This window comes from Lampris incognitus, chromosome 6 (genome assembly GCF_029633865.1).
Source record: "Lampris incognitus isolate fLamInc1 chromosome 6, fLamInc1.hap2, whole genome shotgun sequence".
Lineage (NCBI taxonomy): Eukaryota > Metazoa > Chordata > Actinopteri > Lampriformes > Lampridae > Lampris > Lampris incognitus.
The window spans coordinates 9,710,440-9,724,460 of NC_079216.1; the positions used below are offsets into that span (position 1 = coordinate 9,710,440).

The following is a 14,021-nucleotide window of genomic DNA, read 5'->3' on the forward strand; positions in this document are numbered from 1 at the left end:
AACAGGACTTTTTTTCTCTAATTACATCTGTTTCACAAGTGTAATCTATTGTATTTTAATAAGAGATCTCGCTCCCGTTTGCATTGTTAAAAGTTACTGCATAAAAATTCTGTTGTTACATATATCTGAAAGTTACTGAATACATATGCTGTTTTGTTACATATATCTGAAAGTTACTGAATACATATGCTGTTTTGTTACATATATCTGAAAGTCACTGCATAAGAATTCTGTTGTTACATATATCTGAAAGTCACTGAATACATATTCTGTTTTGTTCCATATATCTGAAAGTTACTGCATAAGAATTCTGTTTTGTTACATATATCTGAAAGTTACTGAATACATATTCTGTTTTGTCACATATATCTGAAAGTTACTGCATAAGAATTCTGTTTTGTTAACTATATCTAAGTTACAACTGAAAGCTCTTATTTTTGCCCCAAAGAGTGAATAAATGCTATAATGCAATTCAAAATGCAGTTTCTACTGTTTCTATCAAACTGCAACCCCCCTCCCCCAAGATCAGGTGGAGGGGTCCTCAGGGTAGATCTATCAAACTGCAACCCCCCTCCCCCAAGATCAGGTGGAGGGGTCCTCAGGGTAGATCAAAAATACGCAGGGGGTCCAGGACCCCAAAAAGGTTGAGACCCACTGCTCTAGTCCGTCTTGAACCGCGCGAGCCCCCCCCCCGCCGCCGCTTTCTCGGAGTCGCAGCGCCGCCCTCCGATAAGAAGGAGGCGCGCTCTCCTTCCGCTCCGCTGTTCCGTTTGACCGTCCGTGCCGGAAGTGGAGGGCGATCTTACGGAATCACGCGGCGCGTCAGGTAAATCCGTTGCGACTTGGCACCATGTTGTCTGTGGTGAAACCTGCGCGGCGGCTGGTCCCGCGCGTCTCTCGCCTCACGCGGTGCCGCAGTGTTCACCGAGGGCACGCTGCGCAAGTGAGTATGCGCTGCGCCGTCTCCGCCGGTTTTCAGACGTACCCGTTGGGCATGGCGCCGGCGTGACCTGGGGTGGCAGCCAGTTCGGTGCAGCCCTGAAGCGAAGGGAAACGTATGCATGGGTTGTGCATGCAAACTCTAACTGCAGGCACCCTGCGATGCAACGTACATTGTAATGCACCTTTCTATTCTATATGTCTCTCTCGTTTTCTCCCTGTTTACCTTTCTGTCTCTTGTCTATACTCTGTTGTGGCTGGTCTCCTGCTGTGTGTGTGTGTGTGTGTGTGTGTGTGTGTGTGTGTGTGTGTGTGTGTGTGTGTGTGTGTGTGTGTGTGTGTGTGTGTGTGTATTCCTGTACAGAGTGGTAGTCTGGAGAGGGTGGTCTCCGCATTCAGGTCTGTGTGTGGTGAGGATGGTGTCTCGTTGGGGGAGTCTGTCAGAGAACAACATGGCAAAGATGAGTCTGTGCACAGGTAAGGTGTCTTTGCTCTCGCTCACAAACTGATGTAGTCTCTCATATGATAAAAGTCTGGACACCCAGTCAGATGAGGATATTGTGCCAGTGCCAATTTTTTTTCCCCCACCCCCTCTCGCTCATTTCCTTTCGGCGTGTGTCCCTCTCTCTTTGACATAAACGCATACTTATCCGTCATCTGTGTCGTGACCCTGTGTTGTGACTCTCTCCCTTTTACACTTCCCTTTGCAACAGACGTGCATGCAAAAATCAACACGACACCTAGTCTGATTGTGTGCTTCTTGTCCAGATGTCGTCCGCCAGATGTGGTGGTGTTTCCTCGTTCTGTGGAGCAGGTCAGCGCCCTGGCCAAGATCTGCCAACAACATCACCTTCCCGTAATACCCTTTGGCACTGGAACAGGCCTGGAAGGAGGAGTTGGTGCCTTAAAGGTAAGGGAGAAGAGGTGTGTGTGTGTGTGTGTGTGTGTGTGTGTGTGTGTGTGTGTGTGTGTGTGTGTGTGTTTGCATATGTGTGTCTGCACATATATGTAACATCTTGCTAAATGTCTGTCTTTTGAGTTTCTACAGCGACACTCGTCATGCATTCAATACTGATGTGTACTTAGAAAAAGGATCAGGTACTATTAATGAGGGAGCGTGCCATGTTCATATGACGCAATAACAACAACAGCAACAATGTGTGCTTATTTGGTCATCTATGTGTCTAGACTCTTAAACCAGTTATTGACACTCTCCAGCTTATACAAATCACAATTACTGTTATTGGTATTTGCTGTTGCAACTGTGCCCTTACTTATGTAGACGCCAGTATTACCGGTGTCTACTATTGTGTCCTTCCATTACCTGCACTTGACATGGTATACAGTCTTGGTGACGATATGTCTGTGATTTTATATCTGTCATTGTCCTTCTACTTTGTAACCTGGTTCTCCTATCATTCCCTTCTGATGATCTGAGGCACACTTTCATGTGGTAAATGTTCTTGACATGACGTGTATTCTCATCTACGCATGTATGATTACTCTGAAATGCTCTAAGATGTCCGGTGATAGTACCCAAACATATCTGCCAACTGTTGACTCTCTTGTAAGTCACTTTGAATGAAAGCATCTACTAAACGAGTAAACACAGATATGATGTGACTGTTTGCTTTTGTGTATGTATATGTATGTATGTATGTATGTATGTATGTATGTATGTATGTATGTATGTATGTATGTATGTATGTATGTATGTATGTATGTATGTATGTATGTATGTCCGTATCTCTTGTTCCAGGGTGGGGTGTGTTTCAGTTTGAGGAACATGGATCAGGTGCTGGATCTCCACCAGGAGGATTTTGATGTGACGGTGGAGCCTGGTGTGACACGCAAGGCCCTGAACTCCTATCTCCGTGACACTGGCCTGTGGTTTCCTGTCGGTCAGTCAAAAACTGTTGTTTTCTGGGTGCAGTGCGTTTGGTGCAGTGCACTAACACTACCAGGGTTGTTGGGGTGTTCTGTTTCCTGTGTTGCCCAATAAGTAGCACACAACCAGCGTTGCCAGGGTTAATAGTTCCATTCAGTGTTCCAACTTCAATTAAACAAAGCGTTTTATGAATTTCATAGTGTAAGGGTGTGGCATTGTACGGTCGCTACTTAGCTCTACATATGTAACAAGGAACATACTCAGAGAGACTCATTCCCCTACTCCATTTCTGGTGTTTTTGAAATCGGTATTTGTGTTACTCTGAGATTTGTCTATACAGTTTATATCCTGTGCTTGGGCCCTTGATAGCTAAAAAAGAACAGAAGTTAACAACCTGGTCTATTTGTATGAAAGTAAATAAATTCTGGCCTTTTGAATGTAAGACTCCTATTAAGCAAAGTAGGGTAGAAACTATTCTCCGAAGGGCTCGGCATCAAAATGACAATGGCCACTAGGGGGAAATAATAATGAAAACAAAATGACTTCACATCCAGTATGCACGTTTAAATGATCTAATATCTGAATTCCATCCATCCATTATCCAAAACCACTTATCAAAATTTGGGTCCATCAAAGCCAAAAACTATCCATTTCAACAAATTGTATGGCTAAATGTCTGAATTTAGCTGTAAAATTGGCTTGAAATGGATAGTTTTTGGCTTTGGTGGACGGTCAATTGTTTTAGACTTTGATTCCCATTTACATAATGTCAATAGCGCAAACGATGCCCTGGGAGGAATCATAAGTGATTATGGGGAAAATAGGTCTACTTATTTATTAGCATGGAGCGCAAATTTGTTAACATATTTAAAAGCCAGTTATAATCTGACAATATACTTAAGGCAGAATCTGACATCTTTCTTGAGACGGCTCACACTCTCGCAATTTCATTTTACCCATCATTCATCCATATGATGGCCCAAAAGCCCTGTAGTCATGACACAAAATGTCTGCACCATGGTCTTTCAGTTGGTAAGGCAGCGCATCGACATGGACGTCCATTAGAATTGCATTTGCGGTGCTGTTGGTAGTGGCTTCCATTTTTTCCCCATCTTTAGACTAAGATCTTGCTGAAGGCTCTGCAAGGTCTCAATCTGGTTTCAGGCCTAGTGTTGTGGGAACAATAGACTGTTTTATGTCCAAACACAAGGCACTGTGAGCTCCTCCGAGCTCCAAGCCTAGTCTTCCTGTTAGCTCTCACAGCTCTGTAACTAGAATACTCAGCAAAAGGCTTGGTCAGTACCCCCTTCAATAACAAAGTCTTGTCACACCTTTGCAATTGGTCCTTTTCAAATGAGAAAATCGTCAGCAGACAATAGTTTTTGGGGCTCCAGAGGAATGAATATATGTCTAATCATTTTTGTTCCAATTATTTCCTCCCATCTAAACAAATGGTCTCCAGCATTATGTAGCTATATCTGTCCTGAAATCCACAAATTGAGATAGTCTTGTCACTCATAAATGGCACCATTCAGACTCTATTATGCCATAAATGTGATTTTAAAAAGGCAAAAACAACCTTGTAATGTCATTTGAAGGCAACAGTCAGGGGCATAGACGTCATCTTCAATGGTAAACTGATTTTTGATGCTGAGATGAAGACGCCTACAAAGCTGTGTACCAGATTGTAAACAAAACCATTTTTTTTCCATTCAGCAATCTGGAGAAAATAGTTTATCATTTAATTCACTTTCACCCAAGCCAGTGCATCTGTTTATTTTCCTGGCCAAATTAAAAGTGTCTCTGAGCTGACAGAAAGCACAAGTAAGGATTTTAAATGTCATACTTCAGAGCTCCTTTTTTTTTTTTTTTTGTGGTTTTTTTTCTCCCCAATTGTACCCGTCCAAATTCCCCACTCTTCCGGGCCGTTCCAATCGCTGCGCCACCCCTTCTGCTGATCCAGGGAGGGCTGCAGACTACCACATGCCTCCTCCGATACATGTGGAGTCGCCAGCCGCATCTTTTCACCTGGCAGTGAGGAGTTTCGCCAGGGGGACGTAGCGCATGGGAGGATCACACTATTCCCCCCAGTCCCCCCGCCCCCGAATAAGCTCCCTGAATGACTAGAGGAGGCGCTAGTGCGACCAGGATGCGTACCCACATCCGGCTTCCCACCTGCGGACATGGCCAATTGTGTCTGTAGGGATGCCTGACCAAGCTGGGGGTAACACGGGGATTCGATCTGGCCATCCCCGTGTTGGTAGGCAACAGAACAGACCGCCATGCTGTCCGGATGCCCCATATTTCAGAACGCTTAACCTCTCGTGAACTTGAGTTTAACGTCAGACCTATGGCAGAGATAATCTCGTCAGGTCTTGAATCGAGATTCAAGACTAGAGGAGATGTTTCCATCATGCAGGTGACACCAGTCCTGCATATTTTATCTTTTAATTTCCCCTGTTGGTCAGGGAAAACAGAGATTACGTAATGATAAATGTTGCCCATGCTACTGGGTTTACAAAGCTTTATGTGATTTCATACGTATGGGCTCCAGGCAGTAAATTGGTACGTGAAGCTGTTAGTCTGCTGAAGTGGAAGTTACATCATAAGCAGAAGCCAAGGCAAGTCATTTATCACCCCCTCTGCAATGGCTTATGCGGTGCAACACTCTTACATATGAAAAATGTGTATGTCAAAGATACTGATGAGGTCTGTTTTGATTTATATAGGGACGGTAAACGTGAAGGATGTGAATAAATGTCCTCCACTTCTTAGTAAACAAATCACATCCATTGCTGTCTTCAGACCCTGGAGCAGATGCATCTCTATGTGGTATGGCTGCCACCAGCGCATCTGGCACCAACGCCGTGCGGTATGGAACCATGCGGGAGAACGTTATGAACCTCGAGGTGGTGCTGGCCAACGGAGATATCATTCACACGGCCGGGAAGGGCCGACGCCCCAGGTAACCAGGGACCTCGGGGGAATTCCCAACCGAGACCAGATTTGTTTTGTGTTCACATCTTTCCTCCTTATTTTCCCTTTCAGAAAGACATCTGCGGGCTACAACCTGACTAATCTGTTCGTCGGGTCAGAGGGGACGCTGGGGATCATCACCAAGACAACGCTGCGTCTCTACGGCATCCCAGAAGCCATGGTGTCTGCCGTCTGTTCCTTCCCCTCTGTCCAGGCTGCTGTGGATAGCACCGTCCAGGTCCTGCAGGCCGGGGTGCCCATCGCTCGCATCGGTCAGTAGAGGAAGGAAGGAGACGCATTATGGAAATGAGTCATTACAGATTTGAGTGTGAGTAGAGGGTTTGTTTTCACCAGTCGAGCAGTGTTGTCAATCCCTCTTGAGGCAGAATTTGAGAGGCGTAGGGGGGGGTCCGGGTAGCGTGGCGGTCTATTCCATTGCCTACCAACACGGGGATCGGCGGTTCGAATCACTGTGTTACCTCCGGCTTGGTTGGGCGTGACACAATTGGCCGTGTCTGCGGGTGGGGAGCCGGATGTGGGTATGTGTCCTGGTCGCTGCACTAGTACCTCTTCTGGTCGGACAGGGCACCTGTTCAGAGGGTTGGGGGGACCGGGGGGAATAGCGTGATCCTCCCACGTGCTGCATCCCCCTGGTGAAACGCCTCACTGTCAGGTGAAAAGAAATGGCTGGTGACGCCACGTGTATCGGAGGAGGCATGTGGTAGTCTGCAGCCCCTCTCCGGATCGGCAGAGGAGGTGGAGCAGCAACCGGGACGGCTCAGAGGACTGGGGTAATTGGCCGGAAACAATTGGGGAGAAAAACAGGGAAAAATCAACAACAAAAAAAAGAATCCGATAGGCTTAGAAAATCTGACTGGTTTAGGGAAAGGTCTAAAGAATAGTTTGGAACAGAAGAGGGGAAGCTCGGTAAGGATTAATGCCCTTTGTAGAAAGAACAAATTGCAATGCACATTTATAGTAGTTCTGTTTGTCAGAGGTAAGAAAAAAATACGCTGTGTGGCTTTGTCTGATGGGGGCTTGACTGTATGTTCTCCACGCTTTGTTTGTGTGTGTGCTCGCATGCATTTCCATGTATGTGCACCTATATGTCTATGCATGTGCATGTGTATATTTCTACCCAGAATTCTTGGATGATGTGATGATCGATGCGTGCAACAGATTCAACTCTCTGTCCTACCCTGTGGCCCCTACTCTTTTCCTGGAGTTCCACGGCACGGAGAAGGGTCTCGAGGAACAGGTCCGCACAACAGGTGTGTGTCTTTGCACGTGGACAACGTGAGCGGAAGTCGGAGCAACATAGTAGAACTGATGTTAGGTAGGATTGCTGTGAACTGAAACCCCTGGGTAAAATGAAATTTTAATGGAATAAGAAACGAGATCGTCTAACTGCCATATCCGTGCAGCATTTCAAGTCGAGTGTTTTGAGATCGGTCTCATGGCATTGATGCAGTGTGTGTTTGTGCTGGTGTGTGCATGTGTTTTTCTGTAGAGGAGATCACTCAGACTAATAGTGGTTCAGATTTCCAGTGGGCCAGGGATGCAGAAACGCGTGGCAAATTATGGAAGGCCCGTCATGATGCCTGGTACGCCGCTTTGGCGCTCAGACCTGGCTGCAAGGTGAGAGAGTCTGTTCAACGATTTTCAAAAATATCTGAGAAGGATATGTATACCACTTAATGGCAAGAAAGGGGGAAGTAATTTTGCTTTTGGTGTTGGATTTGGCCCTGTTTAGTTTAAGGCGCATATGAGTTCAAGTATTAAATCCGTTTTTTTAGACCTGATTTTTTTTCTTTGAGATTTTAATTGTCGTAGCTTTCATTAACATGTATATAGTGTGTATATATATATATATATATATATATATATATATATCAAACTTTGTTAAAAGAAACACTCAACAGTAGGGAAAGTGCGGAGCAACATTTTTTTTCTTGACTCACTGGATTTTATATATATATATATATATATATATATATATATATAATCCAATTAGTCAAGTAAATACCTGTTTCATGCCAGCAGTCATCAGCTGTCAATAAAGCTACCCAGGAAAAGGACATACCGTTTACTGCCTCGTCATGCACATCACGTGCACAACGTCCAATAAGGAAGGGAGCGGTGCAACATTCAAAAATTCAAAAACACGTGATCGTTAATGGAGGTGCGACATATTCACTAACGCCTCCTCTGGTCATTTGGGGCGCTTGTTCAGGGGGGAGGGGGAACTGGGGGGAATACTGTGATCCCCCCACGCGCTACGTCCCCCTGCTGAAACTCCTTACTGTCAGGTGAAAAGAAGCGGCTGGCGACTCCACATGTATCAGAGGAGGCATGTGGTAGTCTGCAGCCCTCCCCGGATCGGCAGAAGGGGGTGGAGCAGCGACCGGGACAACTCGGAAGAGTTGGGATAATTGGCCAAGTACAATTGGGGAGAAAAAGGGGGAGAACTTTCTAAAAAAAATTTCCCACTGTCCCTCAGGCTTTGTTGAGTGTCTGGACACCATTCAGTTCAGTTGGGTCAGGTAGAGACTCTGCTGTTTTTTTTTGGCCTAATCCACATTAGAAGAATTGTGTAACTATTTCCGTCGAGTGATATTATTTCAGACCACATTATTATGTTTCCTCTTGACTGCTGTTTGGAAAATCTAACACCGTTAAAGCCTTGCTTACAAAGCTGCTTGACTCTACTTGAGATTAGTAGCATCTCATTTCTAGATACATACTTATTTTTACTGATGAGCAAAACCATAGTTAATTATTACGGTTGATAGGTGTACCTGGTATCTTTGTGCACCACTAAACCATTCTGAGGCAAATGTATGTCGGTTTTGTTGTCTCTTTCAGGCCTACTCCACGGACGTGTGTGTTCCTCTCTCTCTTCTGCCTCAGATGATAGTGGAGACTAAGGAAGACCTGATTCAAAACAGACTCACAGGTGAGGATACTCAAGAGAATTTAACTTGGTTTTATTTGCTCATTAACGATGGTGCCTTAAAGTTACAATCCTGAAGATTTACTCGCAATCAAATTTCTATTTTAATACTTTCTAGCTGGTATATTAAAGGCAATAGCTAATCCATGAGCGTCCAAATCATGAACACTTTGGGCAGTTTCCCCATTTTAATGGTTGCTTTGGGGAAGAGCCTTTCCGGTAACAGTGATGCAGAGCATTGTGTTTTACGTCTTCTTACGTCTTCATCATAGCAGCCAAATGCAGAGGAACAAAGCAGGGAGTGGCAAGCTTGAAGCAAAGGCTTGGTAGACCAAGCTCATAGAAGACCTTTACCAGCAGATGCCACAACATCAATTTCTTTAAACCCAAGTTTAACCATAATTTTGTGTTTTTTGCCAGTGAGGAAGATCAGGGCACAAAAGCAGCTGTGACTCTTTTTCACTTGGAATTGTAGTGGTCAAAAACTAATGCAATTACCGTTACAATCATAGATGTTAGAAAGTTAAACAGAGTCAACGATCGTCAGTTAGCTTCACCCACCAATATTGCTGTGGTCTAAATGGTGATACGTTTCTAGGAATGGGAATTAAATAGCCCCCCCCCTCCCCCAATTGTACCCGGCCAATTACCCTGCTCTTCCAGGCCATCCCAGTCGCTGCTCCACCCCCTCTGCCGATCCGGGGAGGGCTGCAGACTACCACATGCCTCCTCCCATACATGTGGAGTCGCCAGCTGCTTCTTTTCACCTGACAGTGAGGTGTTTCGCCAGGGGGACGTAGCACGCTACCCTCCCCCAGTTCCCCCTCCCCCCCGAACAGGCGCTCCGACAAACCAGAGGAGGCGCTAATGCAGAGACCAGGACACATACTCACATCCGGCTTCCCACCCGTGTCTGTAGGGACGCCCAACCAAGCCTGAGGTAGCACAGGGATTCAAACCGGTGATCCCTGTGTTGGTAGGCAATGGAATAGACCACTACGCCACCCGGACACCCCCCGGAATTAAGTAGTTTGTGTGTGTGCGTATATGTGTGTGTGTGTGTGTGTGTGTGTGTGTGTGTGTGTGTGTGTGTGTGTGGAGATGGAGGCAGAAAATGAATTACACAGCCATACAGTACAATATTAGGAGAATAACCCACCAGCTTGTGCCGGTTGATTAAAGTCAACCTCCTTATTTTTGACCTCAATTTCAAATTAATCAACCTTCCAAGACTTTTGGGGGAAATCTCTTGTTTAGCTTCGACAGCACTAGTCAATTAATGGGCATTTTTTTGTGTGTCAGTGCTATGAAGTGAAAGAAGGCAGTCCTAAACCCTCTCCCATGACACTGATATTTGTATTTACCCATTTCAGGAGTGCACTTTGTGTTGACTTGCTCAGTTGCACAACAGTCGTTATCCTGGCAGAAACAAATCTTTTGCCTCTAGCTTGCTCAAGCATTAGTTGCTGTTAGAATTAATGACCCTTACTATGCTCAACTCGTACTCAACTGCTCATTTATCGTACATGTCTAAGTCAAACGCAGGGCAGCAATTTGTATGATAAACTCATCAACTAACATCTTTTGGCAGACAGGATTTTTTATTTATTTTTGGTGTCTGGCTAAGTAGAGATCCTGAAATGTGGATTTTGATAGACCGCTCAAACACATGGCTGTCCTCTGCAAAATAAACTCTCAACTAATGACTTTTTTTTTATTAGCAAAACATAGTCCATTTTATAGATGAATATTTAAAAATGTGTTTTCTGTTTTGTTTGTTGTGATGATTGTAGTCCATCTCTGCCCCAGGTCCCATAGCAGGTCATGTGGGCGATGGTAACTTCCACTGTCTCATGGTGTTGGACCCCAATGACCCGGATGAAGTCCAGAGAGTCCATCTCTTCACTGAGAGACTAGCCAGGTAGACCCCACCTCTGACTTTGTTTTCTTCTATTATCCTCCTTGCTTTGCCATCGACCATCTCCGGGGTAAGAGACTGACTGGCTGGGGCGTCTGGGTGGTGTGGCGGTCTATTCCGTTGCCTACCAACACGGGCATCGCTGGTTCGAATCCCCGCATTCCCTCCGGCTTGGTCAGGCGTCCCTACAGACACAGGGTGTCTTCAGGTGGGAAGGCAGATGTGGGTATGTGTCCTGGTTGCCCCACTAGCACCCCCTTTTGATCGGTCGGAGCGCCTGTTCAGGGGGGGAGGGGGAATTGGGGGGAATAGCGTGATACTCCGATGCGCTACGTCCCCCCGGTGAAACTCCTCACTGTCAGGTGAAAAGAAGCGGCTGGCGACTCCACATGTGGTAGTCTGCAGCCCTCCCTGGATCGGCAGAGGGGGTGGAGCAGCGACCGGGATGACTCGGAAGAGTGGGGTAATTGGCCAAGTACAATTGGGGAGAGAAAAGGGGGGAACCCCCGCCCCCCCCCCCCCAAAAAAAAGAGACCGACTTGCTCTCATGGGTTCTTCTTGCTTGGTTTTTCTGAATATTCTCTTGTTGTTTTTTTTTTGTGGTTACTAATATTTTGAGCCATTTTCAGCTTGGGGCGGGAGGTTAAGACTCAGAATCTTACTGTCGGACTGATCTGGTGTCGTCAGGTAGCATAACACTGCATGATGCACAAGCTCTAGCCAACAAGGCGTTTTAGTATAAAGATCCATTCACATCATTAAATCAGTTTCATCAGTTTTAAGGAATTTTTACTCCAAAGCTGCGACTGGACTAAAACTGAGCCTGACAGCTTTCGTTAACACTCTCTCTTTTTTCCAGGGATGCTCTTGAGCTTCACACATAATCATTTTAGCAACTTTCAGGGGCAGTTTTGTTTTGACAGTCTCGTAAATCTTCTGCCCTGAACCCAGCGATGCAGACAGGCCTCACAGCATCCCTGCACCTACTTTTTCTCGTTCTCATCTGTCATTTCCTTTCTCACACTTTTACCCCCCCCCCCATTTTCTTTCATCCTACAGCTATTGTGTTCATACCTGTCCAGACAAATTACATTTCCTTTTATCACCTCGCTCTCAAATGTCCCTGCTCCCTTTTTATTGCCATCACAAATTCCAGGTGTTTAGATATTGTTGTTCCCATGAAAACGGTATCCATGAAAAGGCTCAGGTGATGATACCTTACATCAGAATCAGATTCATGTTTATTGGCCACGTGGGTTTGCACACACATGGAATTTGACTCTGGTTTCGTGGCTCTCTCAGTGTACTTAACATAGAATAACAACACTACGACACAACAATCTTCAGATACATACGCAAGGACTGACTCATACAGGCGAAATAAGAGGTGATAAGCTGCAATGATGCAGAGAATATATCAGAGATGCCGAAATAGATGTTAGCAGGTAAGCCTGGCGTTACTCTGCTTCCCGATACCAACACTGCTGTGTCCGCGCCCTCATTTTGTCCCTCGGTACCTTTTTTTTACTTTTCCAAAAATTGTGTTGGGGAGAATTGAGTCATATTTGAAAAATATATTTGAAAGTCTCCATCCTTTGCTATTTTGCTAGGTTTTATTTCCAAAGCATGTGCAAAAAAAAAAAAAAAAAGAAGTGAGGAAGGCCAAATATAACTACTGAAAGATAATCATCAGATAGTAATCCAGCTTAAATTTGTAGCTTTGTTGTAGTGTAGTCATACTGAGAAGAAGGAGTAGTAGTAATAATAATAATTACATTTATATAGCGCTTTTCTAGATACCTAGAGTGCCTCACATTGACTTCACTTCAACCATCACCAGTGTGCAGCACCACCTGGGTGATGCACGGCAGCCATTTTGCACCACAACACTCACCACACATTAGCCTGAGAGGGAGGAATCATTGAGCCAATTACATGGGGGAATGTTTAGGTGGCCAGATGAAGAAAGCCAGGTTGGGAATTTTGAGAGGACACCGGGGGACCCCCTACTCTTTATGATAAGTGCTATGGGATCTTTAATGACCACAGTGAGTCAGGACCTCAGTTTAATGTCTCATCCGAAGGACGGCGCCTCCTACAGCACAGTGTGCGCGTCACTGAACTGGGGGGGGGGGGCATTGGGATTTTGATATTTGTTGTTTTTATTAGGACTAGAGGGAAGACTGCTCCCCACTGGCCCACCAACACCACTTCCGGCAGCGACTCATTTTCCCGGGAGGTCTCCCATCCAAGCACTAGCCAAGCGCACGCCTGCTTAGCTTTCATCATTTGGCAGAGCCAGGGTACATGTTGGCATGGCTGCCGACAAAGTACGATAACGGTAGCCTTTTAAAGCTACATACAAGGAGGGGCGTGCCAGAAGGTGGAATGGAAGCCAAGTTGTTAAAACACAATAAAACAGTGTGATAACTCACGACTTTGCTTTCACCCACAGGCGAGCCTTGGCCATGGACGGCACATGTACAGGCGAGCATGGAGTCGGCTTGGGGAAGAAGGCACTGCTTCGTGAGGAGATGGGTCCCACGAGTATTGAAGTCATGCAGAGGCTAAAGGACTCTCTCGACCCTAAGAACCTGATGAATCCTGGGAAAGTTCTGTAAAACCTCCTCAGGAACCAGGGATACATTTTGCTCTTAGCACATTCGGGATGATGACCGGGCCAGGCCCTCATTCATCTGTGCTCTGCTCAGGGCTTGTGGCTTGATAGGAGGCTAACTCATGAATTGAAACAGATACCACGAATTGGTAAAAAAAAAAGAAATAGGATTTTGTGCGGAGCGTTCTGGAACTTTTGAACCAGAACATGATTTGAGGATATGCTGTAAGGTGGAAAAAGCACGCTGCACTTTCATCTATTGCTTTGAGTCCGTGTGCCGAAATTGGGAAGCAACGATAATAGTTGTTTATCCTATCTCATATAATATTAAGAGATGAATTAATGACTACAATTTTTTCCGTTATTGTTAATTTATTTTTGAGCTGGTATTTGTAGAAAATAAATCAATCTCTCCTGAAGTTGTGGAAGTATACACAGGAAGTTTGATTCTTATATGTTTATGTTTTTCTTCTAATTCCTGCAGTCTTTCTGTCAGATCACTTTATGTGTTTGTAAGTAACCTCATGCACTCTCGTTAGTCACATAGCATTGGGGTTTTGAGAGAGATGCCGTGTGTATTGTATCAGTGGTTCACATTGCCTTAATTCTCTAGCAGGGTTAGAGTAGCCGGTTGGTTCACTGGGAACCACAGGGGAACCTCGCGACAGCACCGCCCACCCTGCCCAAGTGTTCTTGAGCAAGATGCCGATTCCTTGGCTGCTCGGGATGT

General features: G+C 45.4%; 1 protein-coding gene across 1 annotated transcript; it reads left to right on the forward strand.

The window, feature by feature from the left end:
• The first annotated feature begins 801 nt into the window (after positions 1 to 801).
• On the forward strand, positions 802 to 13,724 carry ldhd (lactate dehydrogenase D). Its single transcript, XM_056281196.1, has 11 exons — positions 802 to 943; positions 1,304 to 1,416; positions 1,708 to 1,849; positions 2,699 to 2,840; positions 5,633 to 5,792; positions 5,876 to 6,075; positions 6,946 to 7,074; positions 7,314 to 7,441; positions 8,669 to 8,759; positions 10,566 to 10,677; positions 13,130 to 13,724. The coding sequence occupies exons 1-11, from the start codon at positions 851 to 853 to the stop codon at positions 13,293 to 13,295; spliced, it is 1,476 nt and encodes a 491-aa protein (XP_056137171.1). The 5' UTR covers positions 802 to 850; the 3' UTR covers positions 13,296 to 13,724.
• Positions 13,725 to 14,021: the final 297 nt, after the last annotated feature.